The sequence below is a fragment of the Ursus arctos genome, unplaced genomic scaffold (genome assembly GCF_023065955.2).
Source record: "Ursus arctos isolate Adak ecotype North America unplaced genomic scaffold, UrsArc2.0 scaffold_19, whole genome shotgun sequence".
In the NCBI taxonomy this organism is placed as follows: Eukaryota; Metazoa; Chordata; class Mammalia; order Carnivora; family Ursidae; genus Ursus; species Ursus arctos.
In genome coordinates, this window is record NW_026622863.1 from 27,918,888 (window position 1) to 27,942,188 (window position 23,301).

At 47.8% G+C, this 23,301-nt stretch overlaps 1 protein-coding gene across 1 annotated transcript; it reads left to right on the forward strand.

Moving 5' to 3' along the window:
- The first annotated feature begins 65 nt into the window (after positions 1-65).
- On the forward strand, positions 66-22,977 carry AARS1 (alanyl-tRNA synthetase 1). The gene is made up of 21 exons (XM_026495200.4): positions 66-162; positions 3,229-3,393; positions 6,772-6,960; positions 7,190-7,335; positions 8,789-8,980; positions 10,141-10,285; positions 10,642-10,787; positions 11,375-11,483; positions 11,638-11,788; positions 12,812-12,936; positions 13,344-13,488; positions 14,382-14,560; positions 16,233-16,346; positions 17,531-17,737; positions 18,246-18,430; positions 19,684-19,792; positions 20,482-20,595; positions 21,175-21,294; positions 21,411-21,497; positions 21,922-22,035; positions 22,431-22,977. The coding sequence occupies exons 2-21, from the start codon at positions 3,250-3,252 to the stop codon at positions 22,614-22,616; spliced, it is 2,907 nt and encodes a 968-aa protein (XP_026350985.1). The 5' UTR covers positions 66-162; positions 3,229-3,249; the 3' UTR covers positions 22,617-22,977.
- Positions 22,978-23,301: the final 324 nt, after the last annotated feature.

Here is a 23,301-nt window from a genome sequence, read left to right on the forward strand (position 1 = left end):
ATTCGTGCTCTGGTTGATTGGCATGTTGATCAGCCAATAAATGTCTCGAAAGGTAAGGCTAGGCGGGGCACTTTCCATCGGGGCGCTCTGATTGGGCAGGGCTGTGCGGGTTGCGATCTGTAGTGGCTCTGGGCCGGTGCCGTTTGGTGTCTGCGGGAACAGGTGAGCTCTGGCCCTGGGTGGTGGGCTCTGAGGGAGGAGTTAGGGACGGAGACCCTCGGGAGAAGCAGAAGCAAACTCAGAGAGTTTTGCGGCACTTCTAGAGCTGTTGGGTCCGGGTTCTGAAAGCGCAGCCGCCCCAGCGGATCCCTAGGGCCAGGCTCCACGAGGCCTCTGGAACCGGGGCCTGTGTTGGACTCGGGGCCGGGGCCGCCGCCTGGGTACAGCGTAGCGGGAGAGAGGCATCTTGCAGACCCGTAGGGCGCTGGGGGTGGAGTGGCTTCGGGTGGGCTTGCCGAGGACCAAGACCTTGGGAGGATCACGGTTGCCATTGACTATCCACTCAAAGCTGAGGTTTTATCTCCTCCGGTTTTAATCCCCTGCGGGCGGGCGAGGAGGTGGGGGGGGGGCGAGGTGGTCTAGATGGGTGGCATTCCGCTGTGAGCCGTTTCCTAAATTCTTAAAACTAGCTGGTACTGGTTCAGGTTTTATAACCCATCATGTTCTGCTATTACTTTTAAAGAGAGTCTTCATTTCCCGGTGTGCTTTAAGTTCGTTAACAGTTTGCTGTTAAAGGACCATACCTAATCCTGAAATACTTATTGAGCAGTCGTTGTACTAGATGTTGGGTCTTTCCCCCTATGGTGAGCAAAAATCAGTCATGATTCTCACGGGAGTGGACTTACAGCCTGATGGGGAAGATGGGGATTGAACAAGCAGTCCAATGGGTGTGGAAGTTACAAAGGAAGACACCTGGAGCTACCAGAAAAAAAAGTGGGGGCGGAGAATCTGGTCAAGAAGGAGAAGACTTCCTTAAATAAGTGTCTTCGGAATTGATATATCAAAATTGAGGAGTTAATTAGGAGATGGGAAAGAGTGGGTTGGGGTAGACAGCTTACTTGGCAAATAAGAGCACATTGAAAGGTCCTAGGGCTTTAAACCCAAAGGCCATGTGATTTAAGGTTCTCAAGACCTTTACAGCCTCTGCTGGGAAGTAGATTCTGAGGACCATCCTTTCTCCCACCTTCCAGTCAACATTATACAGCCTTCCAGTATATATTGAATAAATGAATTTGTGATGGTGACTTGGCTTTTAAGAGTCCCCGCCTCTATAGGGCTTATTGTGACTGTATTGGATCCTTACATCATTTTGCAGTTCTTCCTGTATGACTGTCTCCCCGTTGAGGGCATAGACTCATTCATCTTGGTTCCCGGCACAGTTTTATCTATGTTGAGTGACTAAGCAAAATGGGAAGTTTATGAGTCTTTTGGAATACAGCTGATTTACCTTAGCCTGTTCAGAGGGGGAGCTGTGAACATTTTGAAACTGCTCTGATGTTGCTCAGTCAGAATTGGCACTGTACATTCATTTTTGCCACCGTTAAGATTCTTTGAGAGCCACAATGAGGAGGGGTGTGGTGTGGCAAAGTTTCTAAAAACCCTAGCCTTGACTCCTTAGCATGGACATAAAAGTCCTTATCTGTGGGAATTTTAGTCCACATGTTTGAGTAATGAGTTGATTGAATTGTGAATTAACCATTTGAGATCGTGTTTAACCATAAATCACTGTGTACATCTTTATTTCCTTAGAAGAAGGGAAAAAAAACTTTGCACTAAGTGACTTGAAGTAATAGCATCCATGTTCCTTTAGGGCTTTCCAGTTTACAGTTTGCTTCCAAAAGCGGATGGGTTTTGAGTCTCACAACAGCCGATTGGAATGGGCAGAGTAGTTACTACTTTTTTTTTTTTTTTTTTTTTTTTTACAAAAAAAGGAAACAGGGTGCCTGGGTGGCTCAGTTGGTTAAGCGTCTGCCTTCGGCTCAGGTCATGATCTCCGGGTCCTGGGATCCCTGGGATGGAGTCCCACATTGTGCTCCCTGCTCAGTGGGGAGTCTGCTTCTCCCTTTAACCCCTCCCCCCTGACTCGTGCGCGCCTATGCAAAAAATAAATAAAATCTTTAAAAGCAAAACAAAACCCCCCAAAACAAAAATGAAACGAATTTGGGACAAAGTTACTTATGGTTGGAGTTGGGTCTAGAATTCTAGAGACTAATGTCAGCCAGATGGTTCCAATTTGTCTAGACACCCAGTGCTGATGACACTATAGCACCATGCCAGTGATGGGCGCCTTCCTACCAAGGGCTGTCACTTTTCCCCAACCTGCCTCTCAGGAAAATTATAATAGATGTGAAAGAGCTTTGAAATTGTCAAGTTGTTTCATTTCCTAATTTCTCTCTCTTCTGATTCCCTTTCACTTTTACTGGCTCTGAGCTGGACCTTCTCACTGTGGTGGCTGCAACGTCCTCACCCCCTAGTAACCAATAGCTGGGAAAGAAGCAGTCTGCCTGCCAGTTGTTCTGGGGTGCTCAGGCTAGGTGGAGGCAGGTATAGTCCTACTTGCAGGCAGTCCCTTGTATAACTAGGTCCACCCCTAGGTCCACTGCTGTTGACAGCAGCCTCCCCAAGATGGTCAGGCCAAACCTGGAGACCCTGCCTTTGGGGATAATGGGACTTTGCAGGATTCTAGGCATGTATATGAACACAGAGCTGGAAGGGGCCTTAGAGTTCATCTCATTTGGATCCCTTCATTTGTTGGTGAAGTGAAGTAACTCCATTAAGGATTTACAGCTAGGACCAGAAACCAGGTCTCCTGAGCATCCCTCCATCCCCAGTCGGCTTCTCTGGTGGACTGTAAACATTGGGGGTTTTATTCCCATTGCCTAATCCCTGGCCTAGGCCATGGCACAGAGGATGCAGTATACATCTTCATATTTTGGAATACATGAACACGTGAAGAAAGCACTCCTGTTCTACTTGATGTGTTGGTGTATTGCACCTATTGAGGGGGGCATGGGAAGGAAGAACACGTGGGACTGTTGTCTGCTGGTGCAGCAAGTTTTGCTTTGGTAATGATTTTAGCCTTGGACATTACAACATAGAGGTTTTAGGATCAAACGGCTTACTGGTGTCCTCCCTTGACTTGGCCTGAGAAGCCAAGAGTCTTACGTAATGCCTACTTACCTCTTAGTTTCAGGTCCCCTAATTTTCCATCATTTTTTCTCTGGTTAGTTCTGTAGGGTTATTTTCAAGATGGATACGACCCTAACAGCAAGTGAAATCCGGCAGCGATTTATAGATTTCTTCAGGAGAAATGAGCACACCTATGTTCACTCATCTGCCACCATCCCATTGGATGATCCCACTTTGCTCTTTGCCAATGCGGGCATGAACCAGGTAAGGGTTTTTTCCTTTTTCTTCCTTTCTTTTTAACATTTTTTTAAATTTATTTTTTTTAAGTAAGCTCTGTGTCCAACATGGGGCTTGAAGTCACGACCCCAGGATCAAGAGTCGCATGTCCTACCCACTGAGCCAGCCAGGTGCCCCAGTCTGTATAAAGTTTTGCCTTTATTTTCTTCTGAGGAAAAAGCTGTGTTTTATTAGAGTTATTGGTTAGATTAATCTTGCTGAGCCCTGAAGAGACCTGTTAACCCAGCTATTGTGATTCTTCTTCAATTCGTCATTATCCTTGTTTTTTTCTTTTTCTTTCCCTCCCTCCCTCTTTTTTCCTCTTTCCCTTTCTTTCTTTCTTTCTTTCTTTCTTTCTTTCTTTCTTTCTCCTTCCTTCCTTCCTTCCTTCCTTCCTTCCTTCCTTCCAGATTTTGTTTACTTATTTGAGAGAGAGAGTACACAAGCAGGTGGAGGAGGAGAGGGAGAGGGAGAAACAGGCTCCCCACTGAGCAGGGAGCCCCGACGCGGGGCTCGATCCTAGGATTCTGGTATCATGACCTTAGCCGAAGGCAGACAGTTAGTGCGCTGAGCCACCCAGGTGCCCCCTTGTTTTTTTCTTTATAAAATAAGTGAATTCTTCAGGATTCTTTCAAAGCTTTGCTTTCATTTCCATTCTGAGCTGTGCAACTTTTTTGATTTTTTTTAACTTTTCTATTTTTATTTTTTTATTTTTTAAAGATTTATTTATTTAGAGAGTGCATGTGTGGGGGGCGGTGGGAAGGGTAGCTGGAGAGGAAGGGAGAATCTCAAGCAGACTCTCCGCCAAGCTTGGAGCCCCACGTGGGGCTTGATCCCAGGACCCCGAGACCATGACCTGAGCCAAAATCAAGAGTCAGATGCCTGACAGACTGAGCCACCCAGGTGCCCCCTATTGATTTTTTTTTTTAACTTTTTTGAAGCTACCACCACCAATGCCAGTTTGGATCCATTGCTGATGAAACTTTATTAGTAGGATTTATGTTTGGGGCAGTTGAGCTATAAAAGATAATTTGACAGTTTTGTTGTGATACTGAACACTGTTTGTCAGGCTAATTGTGGACTAGGAAGTGGATTCAGGTTACATAGTGCCCTTAGGGCTTTCCTTTGGTGTTTTTCTTGGAACCCTGTTTAGCCCAGGGGATTGACTGGCCCTTAGAATGTGTCTCACTCTGCAGTAAGTGATAAGCTGACATTGTCTTTTCTTTCCTGGCATAGAAAATTAGAGGCAGTGGGAACATTTTCTTTTTTTCTTTCTTTCTTTTTTTTTTTTTTAAGATAATTAATTTATTCATTAGAGAGGGAGAGAAAAAACCAATGAGAGCTCGAGCCGGGAGGAAGGGCAGAGGGAGGGGGAGAAGCAGACTCCCCACTGAGCAGGGAGCCCAACTCAGGGCTTGATCCCAGCACCCTGGGGTCGTGACCTGAGCTGAAGGCAGACGCTAAACCTACTGAGCCATCCAGGCACCGCAGTGGGAATGTTTTCCATCCTGTATAACATTAACTGTAAAATTGTACACATGTTTTCAATTATATGTGTAAGTTCTTTGTCTACACCTGGAATAGGGGGCACTAATTTTATGTGGACTTGCAAGGTGATGGGTTTTCTGGAACACTGGAAAGGTTCTATTATACTCTGGCATTCCTAGGCATGGGTTTTATCTTCTTCCACATGTGCCAACTATACTTGGTAGAAGAACCACGGGAGTCCAGTGTTCTAACGTTCTCTGAATAACAGTAATTATTAGACTGTTGTATGTCAGACTTACTCTCTGCCAGGCACTGTTCTACGACTTTTACTTAAGCTGACTTATTGAATCCTCACTCTGTTCTGATGTACTGACAGCTCAAGTAAATTGCCCAAGCTGACATAGCTGGTGAATGCTGGAGTGTGGATTTGAACCCCAGGTAGTTGTTTGCTTAACTTTTGTGTTATACTGCCTCTTAATCAGAAATACCTTGATGGGTTTTTGCTCCCTTCTTTTTTTTTTTTTTAATATTTAAATATAGTATTTATTAGGCATCTGCCCTTTTTCAGATACGATGCTAGGTGCTGGATATACAAAGATAAGTAGTATAGTTTTTGCTTTAAAGGTAGTTCATGGTCTAGTTCAGAACTGTCAGATAGAACTTCCGCAGTAATGGTAATGTTCCGTAGCTGGCCTGCCCAATATGGCAGCCACCAGTGATGCATGATGATTTTTTTTTTTTTTAGATTTTTAAATCATTTATTTATTTGTTTATTTAAGTGATCTCTACACCCGGCATGGGATTCTAACTTACAACTCCGAGATCAGAAGTTGCATTCTCCACCAACTGAGCCAGCCAGGCCCCCCCTGCATGATTATTGAGCTAATGTGACAGGAACAGAGTTTTTTGTTTCTAAAAATTTTTACCTAATTACCAATAATTTCATTTTAATTAATTTAATTGTACAAATAATAGGTGACTAATGGTTACCAAATTGGACAGGTCTTGGCGCGCCTGGGTGGCTCAGCTGTTAAGCGTCTGCCGTGGGCTCAGGTCATGATCCCAGGGTCCTGGGATCGAGCCCTGCATTGGGCTCTCTGCTTGGCGGGAAGCCTGTTTCTCCCTCTCAAACTCCCCTTACTTGTGTTCCCTCTCTCGCTGTCTCTCTCTGTCAAATAAATAAATAAAATCTTAAAAAAAAAAATTGGACAGGTCTAGTGGGAAAATAAAGTTACATAACAATGATACATCAAAGTATAACTTGATAAATTCTCAGAGCAAAGTAATACTTTCTCTCTATACATCGGTCATTCATCAGGTTGTGCTGATTTTACTCCCTTAATAGGTCTCGGTTTCTTTTCTTCCTTATCACCTTTACCATTAAGCCCGCACATCACTTTTTAAAAATTTATTTATTTATTTTCTTTTTTAAGTTAAGTTCTGTGCCTGGGCTTGAACTCATGACCCTGAGATCAAGAGTTGCCTGCCCTACCGACTGAGCCAGCCAGGTGCCCCCAACACATCACTTTTAGAGTAAGTTCTTCCAGAAAAGTGTTGTAAGCTCCGACCACCAGAGACTCCCGAGGAAGCATGGGTTTCACCACATCAACCTCTGGCTGTTATCACAGCTGCCGCAGGTGTTTCCCTGGTGCAGGTGGTGTTGCAGGCAGTGGTGGGGACCATTTGAGAACTAGGACCAGGGAGAAGCTGCTCCAAGATAGGCTGCCTCTGCTGCGGCCCCGTCAGGCCACGTGCCTCACGAGTTTCCGTATTCCAGGCTAATTAATCACAAACTGAACAGTTTCTGTGTGGTCTTTCCATGACCACCTGATAGATCTGCAACTCCTTCAAAGCTGAAATGTTCCCTTTCTTTTTTAGTTCAAACCCATCTTTCTGAACACTATTGACCCATCTCACCCTATGGCTAAGCTGAGCAGAGCTGCCAATACCCAGAAATGCATCCGGGCTGGGGGCAAACACAATGATCTGGATGACGTGGGCAAGGATGTCTATCACCACACCTTCTTTGAGATGTTGGGCTCCTGGTCTTTTGGAGATTACTTCAAGGTAAGCTCAAAGAGGAGATCTACTAAGACTTCCTGGAAGCAGTGCCTAGCATTTGATGGTTTCACTTATGTTTTGCATCTCTTGTATAAACTGATCCTGAATTTGGTTGGGTTAATAGTGAAGATGTGGTTTTGTATTTGTGTTCCTAGATTCTGGACTTTTTCTACTCAGACTAAGTAGATTTTGGTTTGGCCACATTCCACATCATTCTTTTTTTTTTTCTTTGTAGGAATTGGCATGTAAGATGGCTCTGGAGCTGCTCACCCAAGAGTTTGGCATTCCACTTGAGAGACTGTACGTGACTTACTTTGGTGGGGATGAGGCGGCTGGCTTAGAGCCAGACCTGGAGTGCAAACAGATCTGGCAGAACTTGGGGTAAGAATGCATCTCACGTGTCGAGTGTGGAGGAGTGAAGTGATTTCTGACTTGGTGCCACAGTGGGGTGTTAGGGCTTGGAGTGCATTGCCCTTTCCTGTTTTGAGCTATGCATTTTCAGATGGAGATGGGAGTGACTGGGAGCAATTATCCTTTGGTGCATTTGCTGCCTTTTTTCTTTTTTTTAAGATTTATTTATTTGAGAGGGAGAGCGACAGCGTGAATAGTGAAGAGCAGAGGGAGGGGGGGAGAGAGAATCTCAAGCAGGGTCCATGATGAGCAGGGAGTCAGACACAGGGCTCAGTCGAAGGACTCTGAGATCATGACCTGACCCAAAACCAAGAGTCAGATGCTGAACCGACTGAGGCACCCAGGCTCCATGTTCATTTTCATATTTTTTTACTTTAACTCTTAAGAAAGGTATAACTTTTTACCACACTTAGCACAGTTTCTCTGTTTCATTCATTCATTTATTAATTACTTTTACTCCAGTAATACTATTCTAATCCATCCTTCCCTGGTACTTGGTCTGAAACCCCTCCTTGGTTAGATTCTGTGGTCTACATGTACTTGGACACATTTTAGACAGTAATACACATGAACCTTAAATACTACTCTTTTTTCTTTTTTTAAGATTTTATTTATTTATTTGACAGAGAGAGACAGCCAGCGAGAGAGGGAACACAAGCAGGGGGAGTGGGAGAGGAAGAAGCAGGCTCCCAGTGGAGCAGGGAGCCTGATGCGGGGCTCTATCCCAGGACCTTGGGATCACGCCCTGAGCTGAAGGCAGATGCTTAATGACTGAGCCACCCACGCGGCCCCCTTAAATACTACTCTTGATTGAGAATCCTGTTTCACTTGGCTTGTGTATATCTGGACTCTGTTTATTCAGTGAGCACAATCTTTTCTGAGTGCTGTGTTACCTAGCAGCTCTCAGCAGAGTTCACTATTTTGGAAATAATTTCAATCTTATTAAATTCCTTTGGTGGTATCATTTTAAGGTAAAAAAACTTGACTAAATTGGGGGATAGGAAAGTGACTTGAAATACTCAGCAGGTGTTTTAATGCTTCTAGTGTTTCCTTTTTTTTTTTTTTTTTTTTTTTAATGCAGGTACATTTGCAAAGAAAGTATTTGCTTAAATTCTGGTCATATTGAGCATAGATGTTTTCATTTTTATGTTCCTTTCTAGGCTCTATCTCTGTCTTTGCCCATTTTTATTTAGTTATGAACGTAGCCTTATATATATTTTGTATTCTGTTGTAGTCGCTCCTGAGAGGAGTCCTATCCTGCTTCTTTAGCCCCTGCTATGCAGCCTCAGTCATCGTCACGAGGGCGCCTTTTTTTTTTTTTTTTTAATAGAAATGCACAAGGATCTCCTTTTGTAGTGGATGCGAATCGGGCAGAATCCTTGACAGTGGCTGTGACTGGGCTTATCTTCCCTACTTTCCACAGGCTGGATGACACCAAAATCCTCCCTGGCAATATGAAGGATAACTTCTGGGAGATGGGTGACACGGGCCCATGTGGTCCCTGCAGTGAGATCCACTATGACCGGATTGGTGGCCGGGATGCTGCACACCTCGTCAACCAGGATGACCCCAATGTGCTGGAGATTTGGAACCTCGTGTTCATCCAGTATAACAGGTGGCCTTAGGGTCCTGAACTGTTCCTACTAATAGCAACACCTTTCCCCAAGCCACTGGAGAAAGAGGAACTCAGCAGAAGGCCGTCTTCTCATCCTTGTCTTTGGGGACAGTGGGGCAGAGCTAAAGCAGGCACTAAAGGCATCAGGGGACTTTGTGGACATTATTTCAATTTCATTTCTCAGGTTTTCCCTCAGATATCTTAGACACAGCTGGACCTAATCTTTTGTAAATTAGTTTTATTCCACATAGTACCTGCTTCAGGTCTATTCCTGTAATGTCATTTTTGCTATAATTTGGACTGCAATTTAATTTGATTTGAATTTTTTAAGATTTTTATTTTTTTTATTTGACCAGAGAGAGAGAGACAGAGTGGGGGAAAGAAGGAGAGAGAATCTGAAGCAGACTCCGCACTGAGTGCAGAGCTTGATGGGGCTTGATCCCACCACTGTGAGATCGTGACCTGAGCTGAAACGAGGAGTCGGATGCTTAACTGACTGAGCCACCCAAGCGCCCCTATGGACTGTGATTTTAAAGCTCATTTCCATGAGGCTTGCTTTACTCTTTTGTGTTTTTAAGATTTATTTGAGTGAGGGGCGCCTGGATGGCTCAGTTGTTAAGCGTCTGCCTTCAGCTCAGGGCGTGATCCCAGGGTCCTGGGATTGACCCCGCATCAGGCTCCTCCACTGGGAGCCTGCTTCTTCCTCTCCCACTCCCCCTGCTTGTGTTCCCTCTCTCCCTGGCTGTCTCTCTCTCTCTGTCAAATAAATAAATAAAATCTTAAAAAAAAAAAAAAAAAGATATATTTGAGTGAGCGAGCGAAAGAGAAAAGCACAAGTCGGGGGGGAGGGGCAGTGGGAGAGGGAGAAGCAGACTCCCCACTAAGCAGGGAGCCCAATGTGGGGCTCAATCCCAGGATCCTGGGATCATGACACTTAACCGACTGAGCCACCCAGGCGCCTTGCCTCACTCTTCCATAGGCCCCAGAGTACTTCTTCCCTTTTTCCCTTCACTCTCCTCCTCCCACCAAACCAGGTAGAGGCAGATGGCAAATAGGCACAGCTTGTAATCTGTGCTACATAGCCAAGTTTTAACCAGCAGCCAGGGAGAGGTGGCACCTAGAGTCCTTGTTTCAGCTTCCTCTTTCTCTGGATCATGCAGGGAAAGCGATGGCATTTTGAAACCTCTTCCTAAGAAAAGCATCGACACAGGGATGGGCCTGGAGCGACTGGTGTCTGTACTGCAGAATAAGATGTCCAACTATGACACTGACCTTTTTGTTCCTTATTTCGAAGCCATTCAGAAGGTACTGGTCCTATTGTAAACATTGCAGACATCTGTGGAGGTTTCTAGGTTGGGCACTTAGCCATACTGTCAAAGATAAAATAATCCTATCTTTGCCAGCTAAGGGTACCTGTGACCGTCTGTCAATTTAATTGTTAATAACCTAAGAGGCTCTAAGCACAAGACACTGTGGTTTGTTGAGTGCAGGGGCCTGGCTAGAAGCTCTTTACTCTTGCTGTTCCCTTTCTTGGTGTTAAAAGATCTGACAGGAGGGTCATCCTTTCCCCTATGCCCCTTCAGTCCTCTTGGAATCTTCTAGGGGAAGGCAGTGCCAGAAGGGTGCTTCCTAATGAGCTGCCTCCTGGTTTTTATCTGTAGGGCACAGGTGCCCGGCCATACTCTGGGAAAGTTGGTGCTGATGATGCCGATGGGATCGATATGGCCTATCGGGTGCTGGCTGACCATGCCCGGACCATCACGGTGGCGCTGGCTGATGGTGGCCGACCTGACAACACAGGGCGGGGGTAAGTCTGTTACACACGGGGCTGGGTTAGGACTGCCACCGTGAGTTTGGTGACTCTCTATGGAACTTAAAGCCATTCTTGATTCTTGTTTTCTTTGTCTTTTAGGTAGTTGGAGGGAACCCTATATTTTTTATAGGATTAAGAGAGTTTCAGCTTGTGTTACAGAGTTGCCATTATATTAAATCTTTGCTGTCAAGTTCAAGATATGTTAGACATTGTATTTAAGGTTGTCCGGCAGGGTGGGATGGGGTAGCTATTGATTAGCCCCAGGCAGTTTTATTACGTACAAAATTTGGGTCATCAGCCACCTGGGCTGAACTTACCTCCATCTCCAGGTCAGCAGAATGTGATAGAAAAACAAACCAGGGTTACCTTTGATATTTGTGGGTATATTCCTGAGTTTTCTGCTGGAATTAATGTTAATGACCTCAGGGGCTCGCAGAAAGAAGCAGTCTTAGTATAAAAGAAAGTCTCTGAAAAAGAAAGACAAGCTGGTCATGTTGCTTTGGGTAGAATTCCAGAAGCCCCATTACAAAATGGTTAGCTGGGAAGGTTGTCTGGAGGAGGTGGTCTTCTGCCTGTTTCAGGTATGTGTTGAGACGGATTCTCCGCCGGGCTGTTCGATATTCCCATGAGAAACTCAATGCCAGCAGGGGGTTCTTTGCCACGTTAGTAGATGTTGTGGTCCAGTCCTTGGTAGGTGTATCTCCCTGCTTGCTTCTGTTCTGCTCATGCACATGGCTTAGAGGGATGGGGTGGGAGTTAGCATAATGTTAATGGGGGTTTTTAGGGGGGTCATGGAATGGTCCCTGTCTTCATTGAGCCCATGTCTCTGTTTCCCCTTTGCCAGGGAGATGCATTTCCTGAGCTGAAAAAGGACCCAGATATGGTGAAGGATATCATTAATGAAGAAGAAGTGCAGTTTCTCAAGACCCTCAGCAGAGGGCGCCGCATCTTGGACAGGAAAATTCAGAGCCTGGGAGACTGTAAAACCATTCCTGGTAAGGACCAGTTTGTTCCTTTCTTCATCCAGGCTGGTTCATCTTTCCAGAAGAGGCAAGCCCTTTTTCCGAAATGACAGTAGAGTCCCTTGTCTCCAAGGCTAAGGATAGCTTGGTTATACTGCTTTTGGGATAAAATGGGGTTTATAGTAAAATTGTAGAAGTGTGGGCCGCCTGGGTGGCTCAGTCGTTAAGCGTCTGCCTTCAGCTCAGGGCGTGATCCCGGCGTTCTGGGATTGAGCCCCACATCAGGCTCCTCCGCTGGGAGCCTGCTTCTTCCTCTCCCACTCCCCTGCTGTGTTCCCTCTCTCGCTGGCTATCTCTCTGTCAAAATAAATTTTAAAAAATCTTAAAAAAAAAAAACAAAAAAAAAACGTTTTGCCTTTTTAAAAAAAATTGTAAAAGTGATATGTTATTGTGGCAAAGTATTTAAATAACACAAAAGTAAAAAATGAAGATTCTCTTTCCTAAATTCATTTCTCAGAGGTAATAATAATTTTTTTTTTAAGATTTTTTAAAAAATTTATTTGTCAAAGTTAGAGGTAACAGTTTTTAAGAGTTTGTTATATAACTACTCAGAGCTTTTTTTAAATTTGCATACACACGTTAAGTAGGGGCATGCGTGTGTATGTTTTCCAGCAAAAATGGGAACGTATGGTATATACTGTTCAGCAACTTGGCTTTCTTTTATATATATATATTTTTTTACTAAGCTGGAAAATTAAAAAAAAATTTTATTGACTTTTTATTGCGCTGTAATGTACAAGGGGAAAGCCTGATGGATTTCCACAAACTGAACACACTTGTGTTCAGATTAAGAAAGAACTTTACCAGGAGACCTCTTGTACTTCCTCCAGCCAATTCTGAAAGATTTAATGGATTTTCTGACGCGTGCACAGAATCAGTACTAACTTCCCTTGTTTCCAGACTTTCTCTCAGTGCCAACTTCCTTTGGGAAGGGTTTGGGATGGCAAAGGAGGGGACTATTCATGTCATTCTTACCCATTCCTTTGTGCTGTGCAGGGGACACTGCTTGGCTCCTCTATGACACCTATGGGTTTCCAGTGGATCTCACTGGACTGATTGCTGAAGAGAAGGGCCTGGTGGTGGACATGGGTGGATTTGAAGAGGAGAGGAAACTGGCCCAGGTAAAGAATTTGGAGAGTGAGCAGGAAACCTGACACCAAACAAAGCAGGACTTGGCTGCAAAGGACAAGAGTTTCCTTCCATTAAAGTCTTTGGAATTCTATTTTTCCCAAGAGCAGTGAGTGTCAGGCAGGGGCAGTTTGGCCCCAGGGGATATTTGGCAGTAAGGTGTAAAGACATTTTTGGTTTTCACAGCTGAGGGTGGGATGCTACCAGCAGCAAGTGGGTAGAGGTCAAGGATGCCGCTCCACGTCCTGCAGTGGAAGACAGACCGGCCCCGAATGTTGCTAATGCTGAGACTGAAAAACTGTTCTAGAGCTTTGTATTGGGCTTAGTTTAGCAATTTGGAGTCCTTCAGAATTCTTTTTCCCACATTAGGGTAACTTCTGTTTATTTTTCTTACTGGCAGTTGAAATCACAGGGCAAGGGAGCTGGTGGGGACGACCTCATTATGCTGGACATCTATGCTATTGAAGAGCTCCGGGAGAAGGGTCTGGAAGCAACAGATGATTCCCCAAAGTATAATTACCATTCGGACTCCAGTGGGAGCTATGGTATGTTCCTGTGTTACTGCGCGTACCTCGGCTAAGTCTCAAGATTAGGAACCTGGGGTATTTAGCAGAGCCTCTCTGTAGTGCTGCGGAGACTCTTTTATACTCTTAGAGACCTGTGGCAGTTAATTTTCTAACTCCTTATTTTGGAATAAGTATAGATTCATAAGCAGTTGTGAAAAAATTTACAGGAACTGTCCTCGTACTCTTTACCCAGTTTCCCCTAATTGTAACACCTTACAGGAAACCAGGAAGTTGGCATTGATAGAATCTTCAATGGCTGTTGAATTTTGCATCAGGATAGCGGCATCCTGGGGGCGCCTGGCTGGCTCAGTTGGTAGATCATGTGACTCTTGATCTTGGGGTCATGAGTTTAAGTCCCACACTGGGTACAGAGATTACTTAAAATAAATGAATGAATGAATGAACAGTATAGAATAGAATAGTGGCATTCTAAAGTTAAGAATCAAAAGAAAAAAAACAGGCAATACTTGTTTTTGCTTTTATGCTCCAGCAGACATCCCTAAATCTATCTAAGCAAGCCCACAAAATGAATACATTCTTTGTGAATTGACCTTGGGAGTAGGGAATTTATTACTGCTCTTAAGTACTTCTCAGATTCACTAGGTTCCTGTTCAATAGCTCAGAGATAGAGTGATCAGAAAGTCTCCCCTGGGAAACCCCTTAGTCCCAAGCGGTCACCAGCCCCTTGGTGGTCACTCTGCTGAGTGTTACATTCCCTGGTGTTAAGCCCTTTTGTGGAGTCTAATGGTCTTGCTTGTGAAATAAAATTAGACAGTTAAGGTCTAAGGAGAGTCTGAGAAGTAGAATCCAGCAAAAGACAACCAAGAATGTGTGAATGAGGTCATTGACCCTGCTTTCCCCCTTCTCTACAGCATTCGAGAGCGCAGTGGCTACAGTGATGGCGCTGCGCAGGGATAAGATGTTTGTGGAAGAAGTGTGCACGGGCCAGGAGTGTGGAGTGGTGCTGGATAAGACCTGCTTCTATGCCGAGCAAGGCGGGCAGATCTATGATGAAGGCTACCTGGTGAAGGTCGAGGACAACAGCGAAGATGTGAGCCAACAGTTCATCCTTGCTAGCCAGGGATGGGGCGTCCAGCAGAGGGCCGGTTCGGGGTTGGGGTGTCTGGCAGGGGGCAGGGTCAGGGATGGGGGTGTCTGGCAGGGGGCCGGGCCAGGGATGGGGGTGTCTGGCAGGGGGCCGGGCCAGGGGTGAGGCACCCTGCAGAGGGCCGGGCAGGGATGGGGGTGTCTGGCAGGGGGCCGGGCCAGGGGTGAGGCACCCTGCAGAGGGCCGGGCAGGGATGGGGGTGTCTGGCAGGGGGCCGGGCCAGGGGTGGGGCACCCTGCAGAGGGCCGGGCCAGGGATGGGGGTGTCTGGCAGGGGGCCGGGCCAGGGGTGGGGGCGCCCGGCAGAGGGTGGGGCCTGGACTGGTGTAGCTTTTCTGGCTCCTCACACTCCTGCCCTTGGGGAGCAGACGTAACCGATCTTTGGGTGTGGTCCATTGTCCATGTTTCTGAGGCGAAGGGAGCTGCGTCCTGTACCACTGATCCCACTGCCATTTGGTCCCTCTTAGCAGGATGCCTATAGTCGGGCTGCATGGGTTGATCCTGGATTCCTCCAGGCTTTCCTCATGAGTAGGAAGAGGTAGCTGTCTGGAGGGCAGGCTTCCTTGCAGAAGCCTCATCCTCTAGCGCTGCCACTGCTGACTCTGTGATCTTGGACGAGTTACATAGTCTCATGGACTTCAGGTTCCTTATGATGGCTTTAAATACTCCAAGATGCTCCTTAAGGGGACGTCTGTGTTTCTGTGTATATATACACATATATTTGTCCACGTGTGAAGTGGTTTGTATATTTAATGGTAAATATAGGTATGGTTGAATTGTAAAAATGAAACCATTATTTTACCAGGAAAGGTGAGTTTATTGGAAGTGGCAGAGAAATGTAATTTGGGACACGCAAGCTATGGCAAAACCACAGGCAAATCCAGCAAAGGAGGGAGGGGAACTGACATTTTATGGAGAAGGAGGAGGAGGAAGTTGGGAGGGGTTGTTTTAAAGGAAAGTCCGTCAGAGAAAAACCACAGGTTTGGGGTGATGATGTTCTTGTTGGCTGAGTTGCAAGGGTAGTTGATTCTCCTAGGAGATGCGGGGTGTATCTTCCTCGTCAGGGCCTGTACTTGATGGTCCTTTCCTGTTGAGGATTCCGCTTGGTTCTGTAATCGACAACTCTTTCTGAGTTTTTTTTTTTTTTTTTTAAGATTTTATTTATTTATTTGACAGAGGGAGAGCCAGCGAGAGAGGGAACACAAGCAGGGGGAGTGGGAAGAGGAATAAGCAGGCTCCCAGTGGAGCAGGGAGCCTGATGCGGGGCTCGATCCCAGGATCCTGGGATCACGCCCTGAGCCGAAGGCAGGTGCTTAATGACTAAGCCACCCAGGCGCCCCAGTTCTTTCTGAATGAAACTGACTACTGCTCCTGTTCTAGCTTCCTTTTCTAGGCACTGGGCTCCACTTTGGAGTGGTTCCTTTTTATAAATTTTCAGTGGGTAATAGTGCCATACAATAATGGTACTACTGGTATAATGTGTGTATAACGGTATTTACACACACTAGTAAGGAGGGGCTTAGAGAATGTGTAATATGTATCCATAAAGAGAGGATAGCATATATATATATATTTGGGTTTATTTACGTATTGTTCTTCTTCTGGACTCCTCTTAGAAAACGGAGTTCACAGTGAAGAACGCTCAGGTGCGAGGAGGGTATGTGCTGCACATAGGGACCGTCTACGGCAGCCTGAGAGTCGGGGACCAGGTCCGGCTGTTTATTGACGAGGTGAGTACGTTATGCTGCTCGGCATTGGACCTGGTTAGTAATCCTCTCTCTCTGTCTCTCTTTTTTTTAATTTAAATATCAGCTTTATCGAGGTATAGTTGACATAAAATTCTAACATATTTCAAGTGTAGGTCATGGTGACTCGATATACGTTATGAAAAGAATTCATCTCCTTTGGCTTTAAATTGGTCATGGTTGTCATTCCTAAGTGAAATTGTGAGTAGATTATTCTAAGTCTGATGCAGGAGAACATTTTATGAGGGGTGCAGCTGTGAGTTACTAAACGGATATGTTCTCAAGTCAGATGACTGTGACTTTATTTTATTCTATTTTATTTTAATATATGTGAGTAATCTACACCCAGTGTGGGGCTCAAACTCCTAACCCCCAGATGAAGATTCACTGGCTTCTCCAGCTGAGCCAGCCCGGTGCCCCAGATGACAGTGACTTTAGTTGAGATTTATAGGCTTGTTTTCATGGATTGCCTTTCTCCAGATTAACCGCAAATACTTCTCCAGGAGCCCGGGATCCTGTATTAATTAAGAAATAGGTTTTGTTCGTGTGACGGAGCTCAAAGTCCAAGCTGATACAGAGGCTCCGCCCCACGAAGTCATAGGGCCCAGCTTTTCCTTGTTTGCTTTTCTATCCTCGTTCCTGGGGTGTTGCCCTTGATTTCATAGTTCAAGAAGGTAGCCACCGGATCCATTTCTAGGCCAGGAGTTGGCAAACTTTTTTTGTTGTTGTAAAGCTGCAGGTAGTAAATATTTTTGGTTTTGTGAGCCATACCATCTCAGTCACAACTACACACCTCTGTTACGGTAGATGATATATAAACACGTGGGTGTGGCTGTGTTCCAAGAAACCTGTTTATAAAAATGGACAGAAGGCTGGATTTTGGCCCACAGGCCATAATTTGCCAACTCTTATTTCTTACTCTAGTCAGTGGGAAAGAGGAAGGGGAGGGCATGTTCCTTCCCTTTAAGGGTGTGCATCACGTCTGCTCACAACACACTGACCAGAACGTAGTCCTCTGGCTACAGTTAGCTGCAAGGGAAGCTGGGAAACGTAGCACTTATTCCGGGCAGCCATGTGTCCAACTAAAAATGCTAGCAGTCGGGAAGGAGAGAGCAGGTATTGAGGGGTGACTGGCAGACCTCTCCACCAGCTGCCCCTGCCCTTCACAGCCCCGACGGAGGCCCATCATGAGCAACCACACGGCCACACACATCCTGAACTTCGCCCTGCGCTCCGTGCTCGGGGAAGCTGACCAGAGAGGTTCCCTGGTTGCTCCTGACCGCCTTCGCTTCGACTTTACTGCCAAGGGAGCCATGTCCACCCAGCAGATCAAGAAGGCCGAAGAGATCGCCAACGGGATGATTGAGGCAGCCAAGGTAGGTTGGCCCGTGCGTCAGCTCTTGGTCGTCAGCCCTGCTCTTTCCTGCACTGGTGCTTCTCTCCGTGGAGCCTTCTCCACCGTCCTGCTGCTCTTCCTCCTTGGACCACATACTGCCGAGCACAGAGATTGGTTTGAAGCAGTGATTCCCAACTGCACTGAGTGTGGGCGCAGCGGTGGTGTCCTATGGAGGGGCCTTAGGGCCTCGGGGGAGGGAGCGGAGGGAGGTCTTGGCTCCACCCCCTCCAGAGCTCTTCTGGTTCTGTTTCTCATAAAACACATCCATACAAGATTTGGTTCACAGTTCAGCAAAATGCGTGGAAATCCCTATTTTGATCTCCTTGACTTGACACGTGGTGCCTTATTTCAGGTGGCTCAGGGCACGTGATGAGAGCCAGGATTGGAAACCAGAGTCCTGCTTGTAGGGCTGTGCTTCCCCTGCCGCTTCCTACGCACCTTCAGGGAAGATCTTTTCCCAGCTTTTTTCTGTCTTCTTTCCATGGCAGCCCGTGTACACCCAGGATTGTCCCCTGGCAGCAGCTAAAGCCATCCAGGGCCTACGGGCTGTGTTCGATGAAACCTATCCTGACCCTGTGCGAGTCGTCTCCATTGGGGTCCCAGTGTCCGAGCTGTTGGATGACCCCTCTGGCCCTGCTGGCTCACTCACTTCTGTTGAGTTCTGTGGGGGAACGTGAGTACATCAGGGGGAGCAGTGGATGGACTCGCTTTTTGTTAATTGGGTGCTATCCTTGGAGGATGTGAGTAATAGGCTAGTCCCACTTTTATTTTTCTAAGGTTAAAATGAAGTTCTCAGGAATATACTTGCGAGACAGCATTCCCAAGAACCTTAGGGTCCTGTGCTCTCGTCAGACCCCTTGGCATCTGACGTTGACATTTGCTAGGTTTGTGATGAAATATTCTTCCTAGGATGGGGAAAGGCATTATCTTAACACTTAGTTCAGAGTTGCTTGCTCTTGTGTCCTGGGCTGATCTGCATTCTTGGGGATTAACCCCATTGTCTCAGGGCCCCTGCATCAGGCCCCACAGCACACCCAGCTCAGGTTGGCTTGCAAGAGCCACTTGTTTCTTCCAACTTCGAGTCGCCTGTAGTGCTTGGGGTCATTTTGGGATGGTGTGGTGGCCTGGGAATTTCCTGCTTGCGAGGGAATCTTGTTGAGAAGAACATTCTTAAGGCCATGGTAGAGCCCATCCGGGGCCTCCTGTGAGCCGCAGGCCGGCAGGGAAAAGGTGCATGTGTGGTGGATGGCGTAGGGGTCTGGGGCACTGCATTCCTGGCCTCCCCCTGCCCAGCTGAATTGGGCCTTCACCTGAGTCCCACTCTGCCTTAATACCTCTCAGGAAGCTGCTTGCAAACCCCATACACCACTCTCGCAGTGACTAAAGGTTAATGAGCATTTGAGGTTCTCTGAGCACCTGGGGAATAAAACCTGTTCACAGGATCGTGCTGAGATTTTAAAGGTAATTCTTGGATATTCGCAGCCAGGGGCAGGGACAGAAGAATATAGGTTCCGTTCCAAAGAGGACCAGAAGTAGGAATGAACGTAGAGCCTGCCTGCAGGAACATTGTGTTGGGCATTAAGGATTACAAGCACTTTTGTTTGCTCTCATCTGAGTTTCACAGTAGTCCTGTGTGGGAGAATTGTCTGCATCTTATACATGAGAACACTGAAGCTCAGAAAGGTGGTGTCTTGCTCAGTGTCAGTGTGTTCTCGGCCCCAGCTAGACTTTCTCTAACTTGCCTGGGCTTCCTGGCCCGACTCCTCCCCTGAAATCTACACGAAGGGCCTCTTTCCACTGTCCCCTTAAGAGAGCTTCTCCGGAACCTCAAAGACCTCATGCCGTCACCACGGGCTCTGGGTTATGGTAAGGACCAGAGTGCGTGGGCTCTTCTCGTCACCATGGATTTTGTGCTCTGCTGTTCAGACACCTGCAGAATTCAAGTCACGCGGGAGCTTTTGTGATTGTGAGTGAAGAAGCTATTGCCAAGGGCATCCGGAGGATCGTTGCCGTCACCGGCGCTGAAGCCCAGAAGGTGAGCGCAGCAGGCTGGTTTGTGGCTTTTTTGAATGAGGCAGAAGCAGCGCAGTCTGTGAATCTGGAGTGTAGACGGTTCTGTACCTGCTGCGCTCAGCATTGGAAGTCCAGTGCTTCCCCCGAACTGTCCCCCACTGACCCTCACCTAGCAGAAGAGAGCCACCACCACAGAACTGCTTAGCTGTACCATGTTTAATCTTTAAAAATATGTAAATTCTGCCATTTACTGTGTCATCTCTCTGTCTCTAGGAGGGTAAGCCATAATTTTGCTGTAGTTTCCAGTGCCCCAGCACTCACTCACATCTCCCTAGGGGTACGTGCCTAGTTTGAGATGCATAGTGTATGGGGATAGTTGCCCCAGGGGTGGGGACTGTGGCTGGGGCCAGAGGTGTGCTGAAGCTTGAGGATTGATTATATTGTTGGGGTGAGAAGGGCTCCTGACTTGGGAGTTCTTGGTTATCCCCTGAGCCTGAGGTAGTATAGCCTTTCTGCTGGGCAGGTGTGTGAGGAGGATGCCCGTTCCTGGGGCATGAGACTGCCGACACTTGCTCCTTGAAGGAAGAGAAACTTCTGGTGTCTTGAGGGTGTATTGTTCCATAGCCTGCCGTCAGTGCTTGCCACCGTTTACAGATAGCAGTGAAGCTGAAAGTTCCCTGACCGGGAGTTCACAACTCTGTTCCTCTCCAGGCCCTCAGGAAAGCAGAGAGCTTGAAGAACTCTCTTTCTGTCATGGAGGCCAAAGTGAAGGCCCAGACTGTGCCAAATAAGGACGTGCAGAGGGAGATTGCTGACCTTGGTGAGGTAGGGGTGGCCTCCCTCCTCAGGCCCTGCTCAGGGCAGGGTGTATCACAGACTCCCCGAAGAAGACTCAGGTCCTGGTTCTCAGTGCAGTGGCCTTTTGCACTGACAACAGGTCTGGCAGCCTTGCAAAGGGGGCTCTGTGGATCCTGGCCTGCAGACCCCTGGAATCTGCTTGCTGCCGCCACTGCCGATGGCAGGGCCTGTTGCAAGCACGAGTGGACACCAATGTTGAGGGAGTTGGGGGAAGGGATGGCCACTGTTTCCAGGCCTTCTCCTGTTTGTTAATATGTGGAGGCTACTTGTGAGCCTATTTCGGGCTGTGTTCACTGCCTGGTAGGGACCAGCTCTCTCTGCCTGCCCTTTTCTCTCTTGCCCTACTTGGTACGGCTGCCGTAGTTGCTCATAGTGTGACTGGTCTCTGGGCTACTGAATACCTTTTTGTTTTTGTTTTCTGTTTCCTTCTGGATGCTAGTCAGGGAGGACTTTGGTGTTCAAAGCCAGAAGGGTGGGGTGGGCTTGGCCTCAAATCCTAGCTCCTTGTGGTCTGGAGTCCCTTGGTTTTTCTGTTTCTGGTTCCAGGCCCTGGCCACTGCAGTCATCCCCCAGTGGCAGAAGGATGAATTCCGGGAGAATCTCAAATCCCTGAAGAAGATCATGGATGACCTAGACCGGGCTAGCAAAGCTGATGTCCAGAAGCGAGTGAGTCCTGCCGTGCTGATGGCTGGAAGGGAGCCCCACGTACTCACCCAGTGGAGGCTGTGTGGACAGCTGTCTGGGCCTTTAACCTAAGGCCTCTCTTCTGGATTTCCTTTTAGGTGTTGGAGAAGACAAAGCAGCTCATTGACAGCAATCCCAATCAGCCCCTTGTCATCTTGGAGATGGAGAGCGGTGCCTCGGCCAAGGCAACCAGGGGAGGGGGGGCAAGGGGTGGTGCTGGGACTCCACGTGCTGCAATGTGCCCGTCAACTACTTGTCTCCTGTTGGGGTCTCAGTCCTCTGGTGGCTGAAGTGTGAGCTTTGTGGCTCTGAGTGGAGTGGTGACCTGAGGGCCCGCTTTCTGGGATTGAGGTTAGGCGGAGCCATGGGGAGATCTGGTGGCCAGAGAGCTACAGCCCTTGGGGGTGGAAGGCAAACCTCAGAGTCGGAGTGTGGGCAGGGTCTTGTGCTTGGGTCCTCCTCCCCATACGGTCTCCTGGGACCAGCACTTGCTTTTAGAAGGGGGTGGGCTGCAGGGGTGCTTGGAGAATCCGGCTCTGCAGACTCGGTGCACGGTGGAGAGTGTCGCTCCCTTCCCCAGGCCTGGCCTGACAGCACCTTTCCCCACAGGCCCTGAACGAAGCCTTGAAGCTCTTCAAGACGCATTCCCCTCAGACCTCTGCCATGCTCTTCACAGTGGACAATGAAGCTGGCAAGATCACGTGCCTGTGTCAAGTCCCCCAGGTCAGAACACCCTGCAGTCCTGTGTGAGTGGGGAGTGGTGTTGGAAGTGTGGTTCTTCTTAGAGTTGTTTGCCAAGACCCTTGTGTGCGTGTGCAACCGGTTAGAAACAGCTATCCTCCTGGCCCCCTGTTGGTCACTGCCTCCAGGACCCCTACTCTCAGGCCCTCTCCTTGAGGGACGTGTCTCACTGTGCTGATACCTGGCTTGGCAACTCTGTGTGCCTCACCCAGCCTGCGGCACCAGCTATAGGATCCATCTCAGCCTTGGCAGCAGCACCCAGGAGACCAGGAGTGGGGCTCTGTGGCTCCCCTGTCCTTTTCCATTTCCTCCCCTCTCCATGTCTTCCTCAGTCTCGTCTTCTGTCCTGACTCACACTTCTCCTTTCTGTCTCCCAGAATGCGGCCAACCGGGGCCTGAAAGCCAGTGAGTGGGTGCAGCAGGTGTCAGGCTTGATGGACGGCAAAGGTGGTGGCAAGGATGTGTCTGCTCAGGCCACAGGCAAGAATGTGGGCTGCCTGCAGGAGGCACTGCAGCTGGCCGCTTCCTTTGCCCAGCTCCACCTGGGAGACATGAAGAACTGAGGGGTAGGGGCAGCTTCCACTGCGAAGCATCCTTCCTTCACCTGATATATCCGTCCAGCCAGCTCTCCATCTGCCACGAGGACATTGGGATCTTGGGACCTTTAAATATCCCCGTCTGTCCTAACCCAGCAGTAACTGGAACTCACTCACCTGGGAGCTGCCCTGTTGACTCATGGCCCACATTACATTTCTGCCCTGAGCCCTACACACCAGCGCCATCCATCTAAAACCACTGCCCCAGGATTGCTATTTATCATTGTCCTGCTTGTGTTTGTAGATAATGTTCTTTGCGGGCCTGAAGGTCTGGGTCTGCAGGGAGGGATCCTTTTTGCTGCAGAGAATAAAAGGACTATGTGCAATACCTGGGGGTGCCATGTGATCTCTTAACCACCTACCTCCCATCAGAACCCCCTGTGGAACAGCCTCTGGCTGCCTGGGTTTCTGCAGAATAAATGCTGTGGCTCCAGTTGGCTTCTGGTTGTGGTCCTCACCGAGTTTGGCTCCAGACTTCTGAACTCTGGAAATGACCACTGGGATTACCTGAAGACATTCGTGGAGGTGGCCCATAGAATGGGGAGTTGGTGGGGTGAGATGGAGAGGGGCATTCATCACTGAATAGAAGATGGGCCATGGGGTTACTGGAAGCAGTTCATAGGAGAAGCTCTCCATTTCCCAGGCCTGTGTC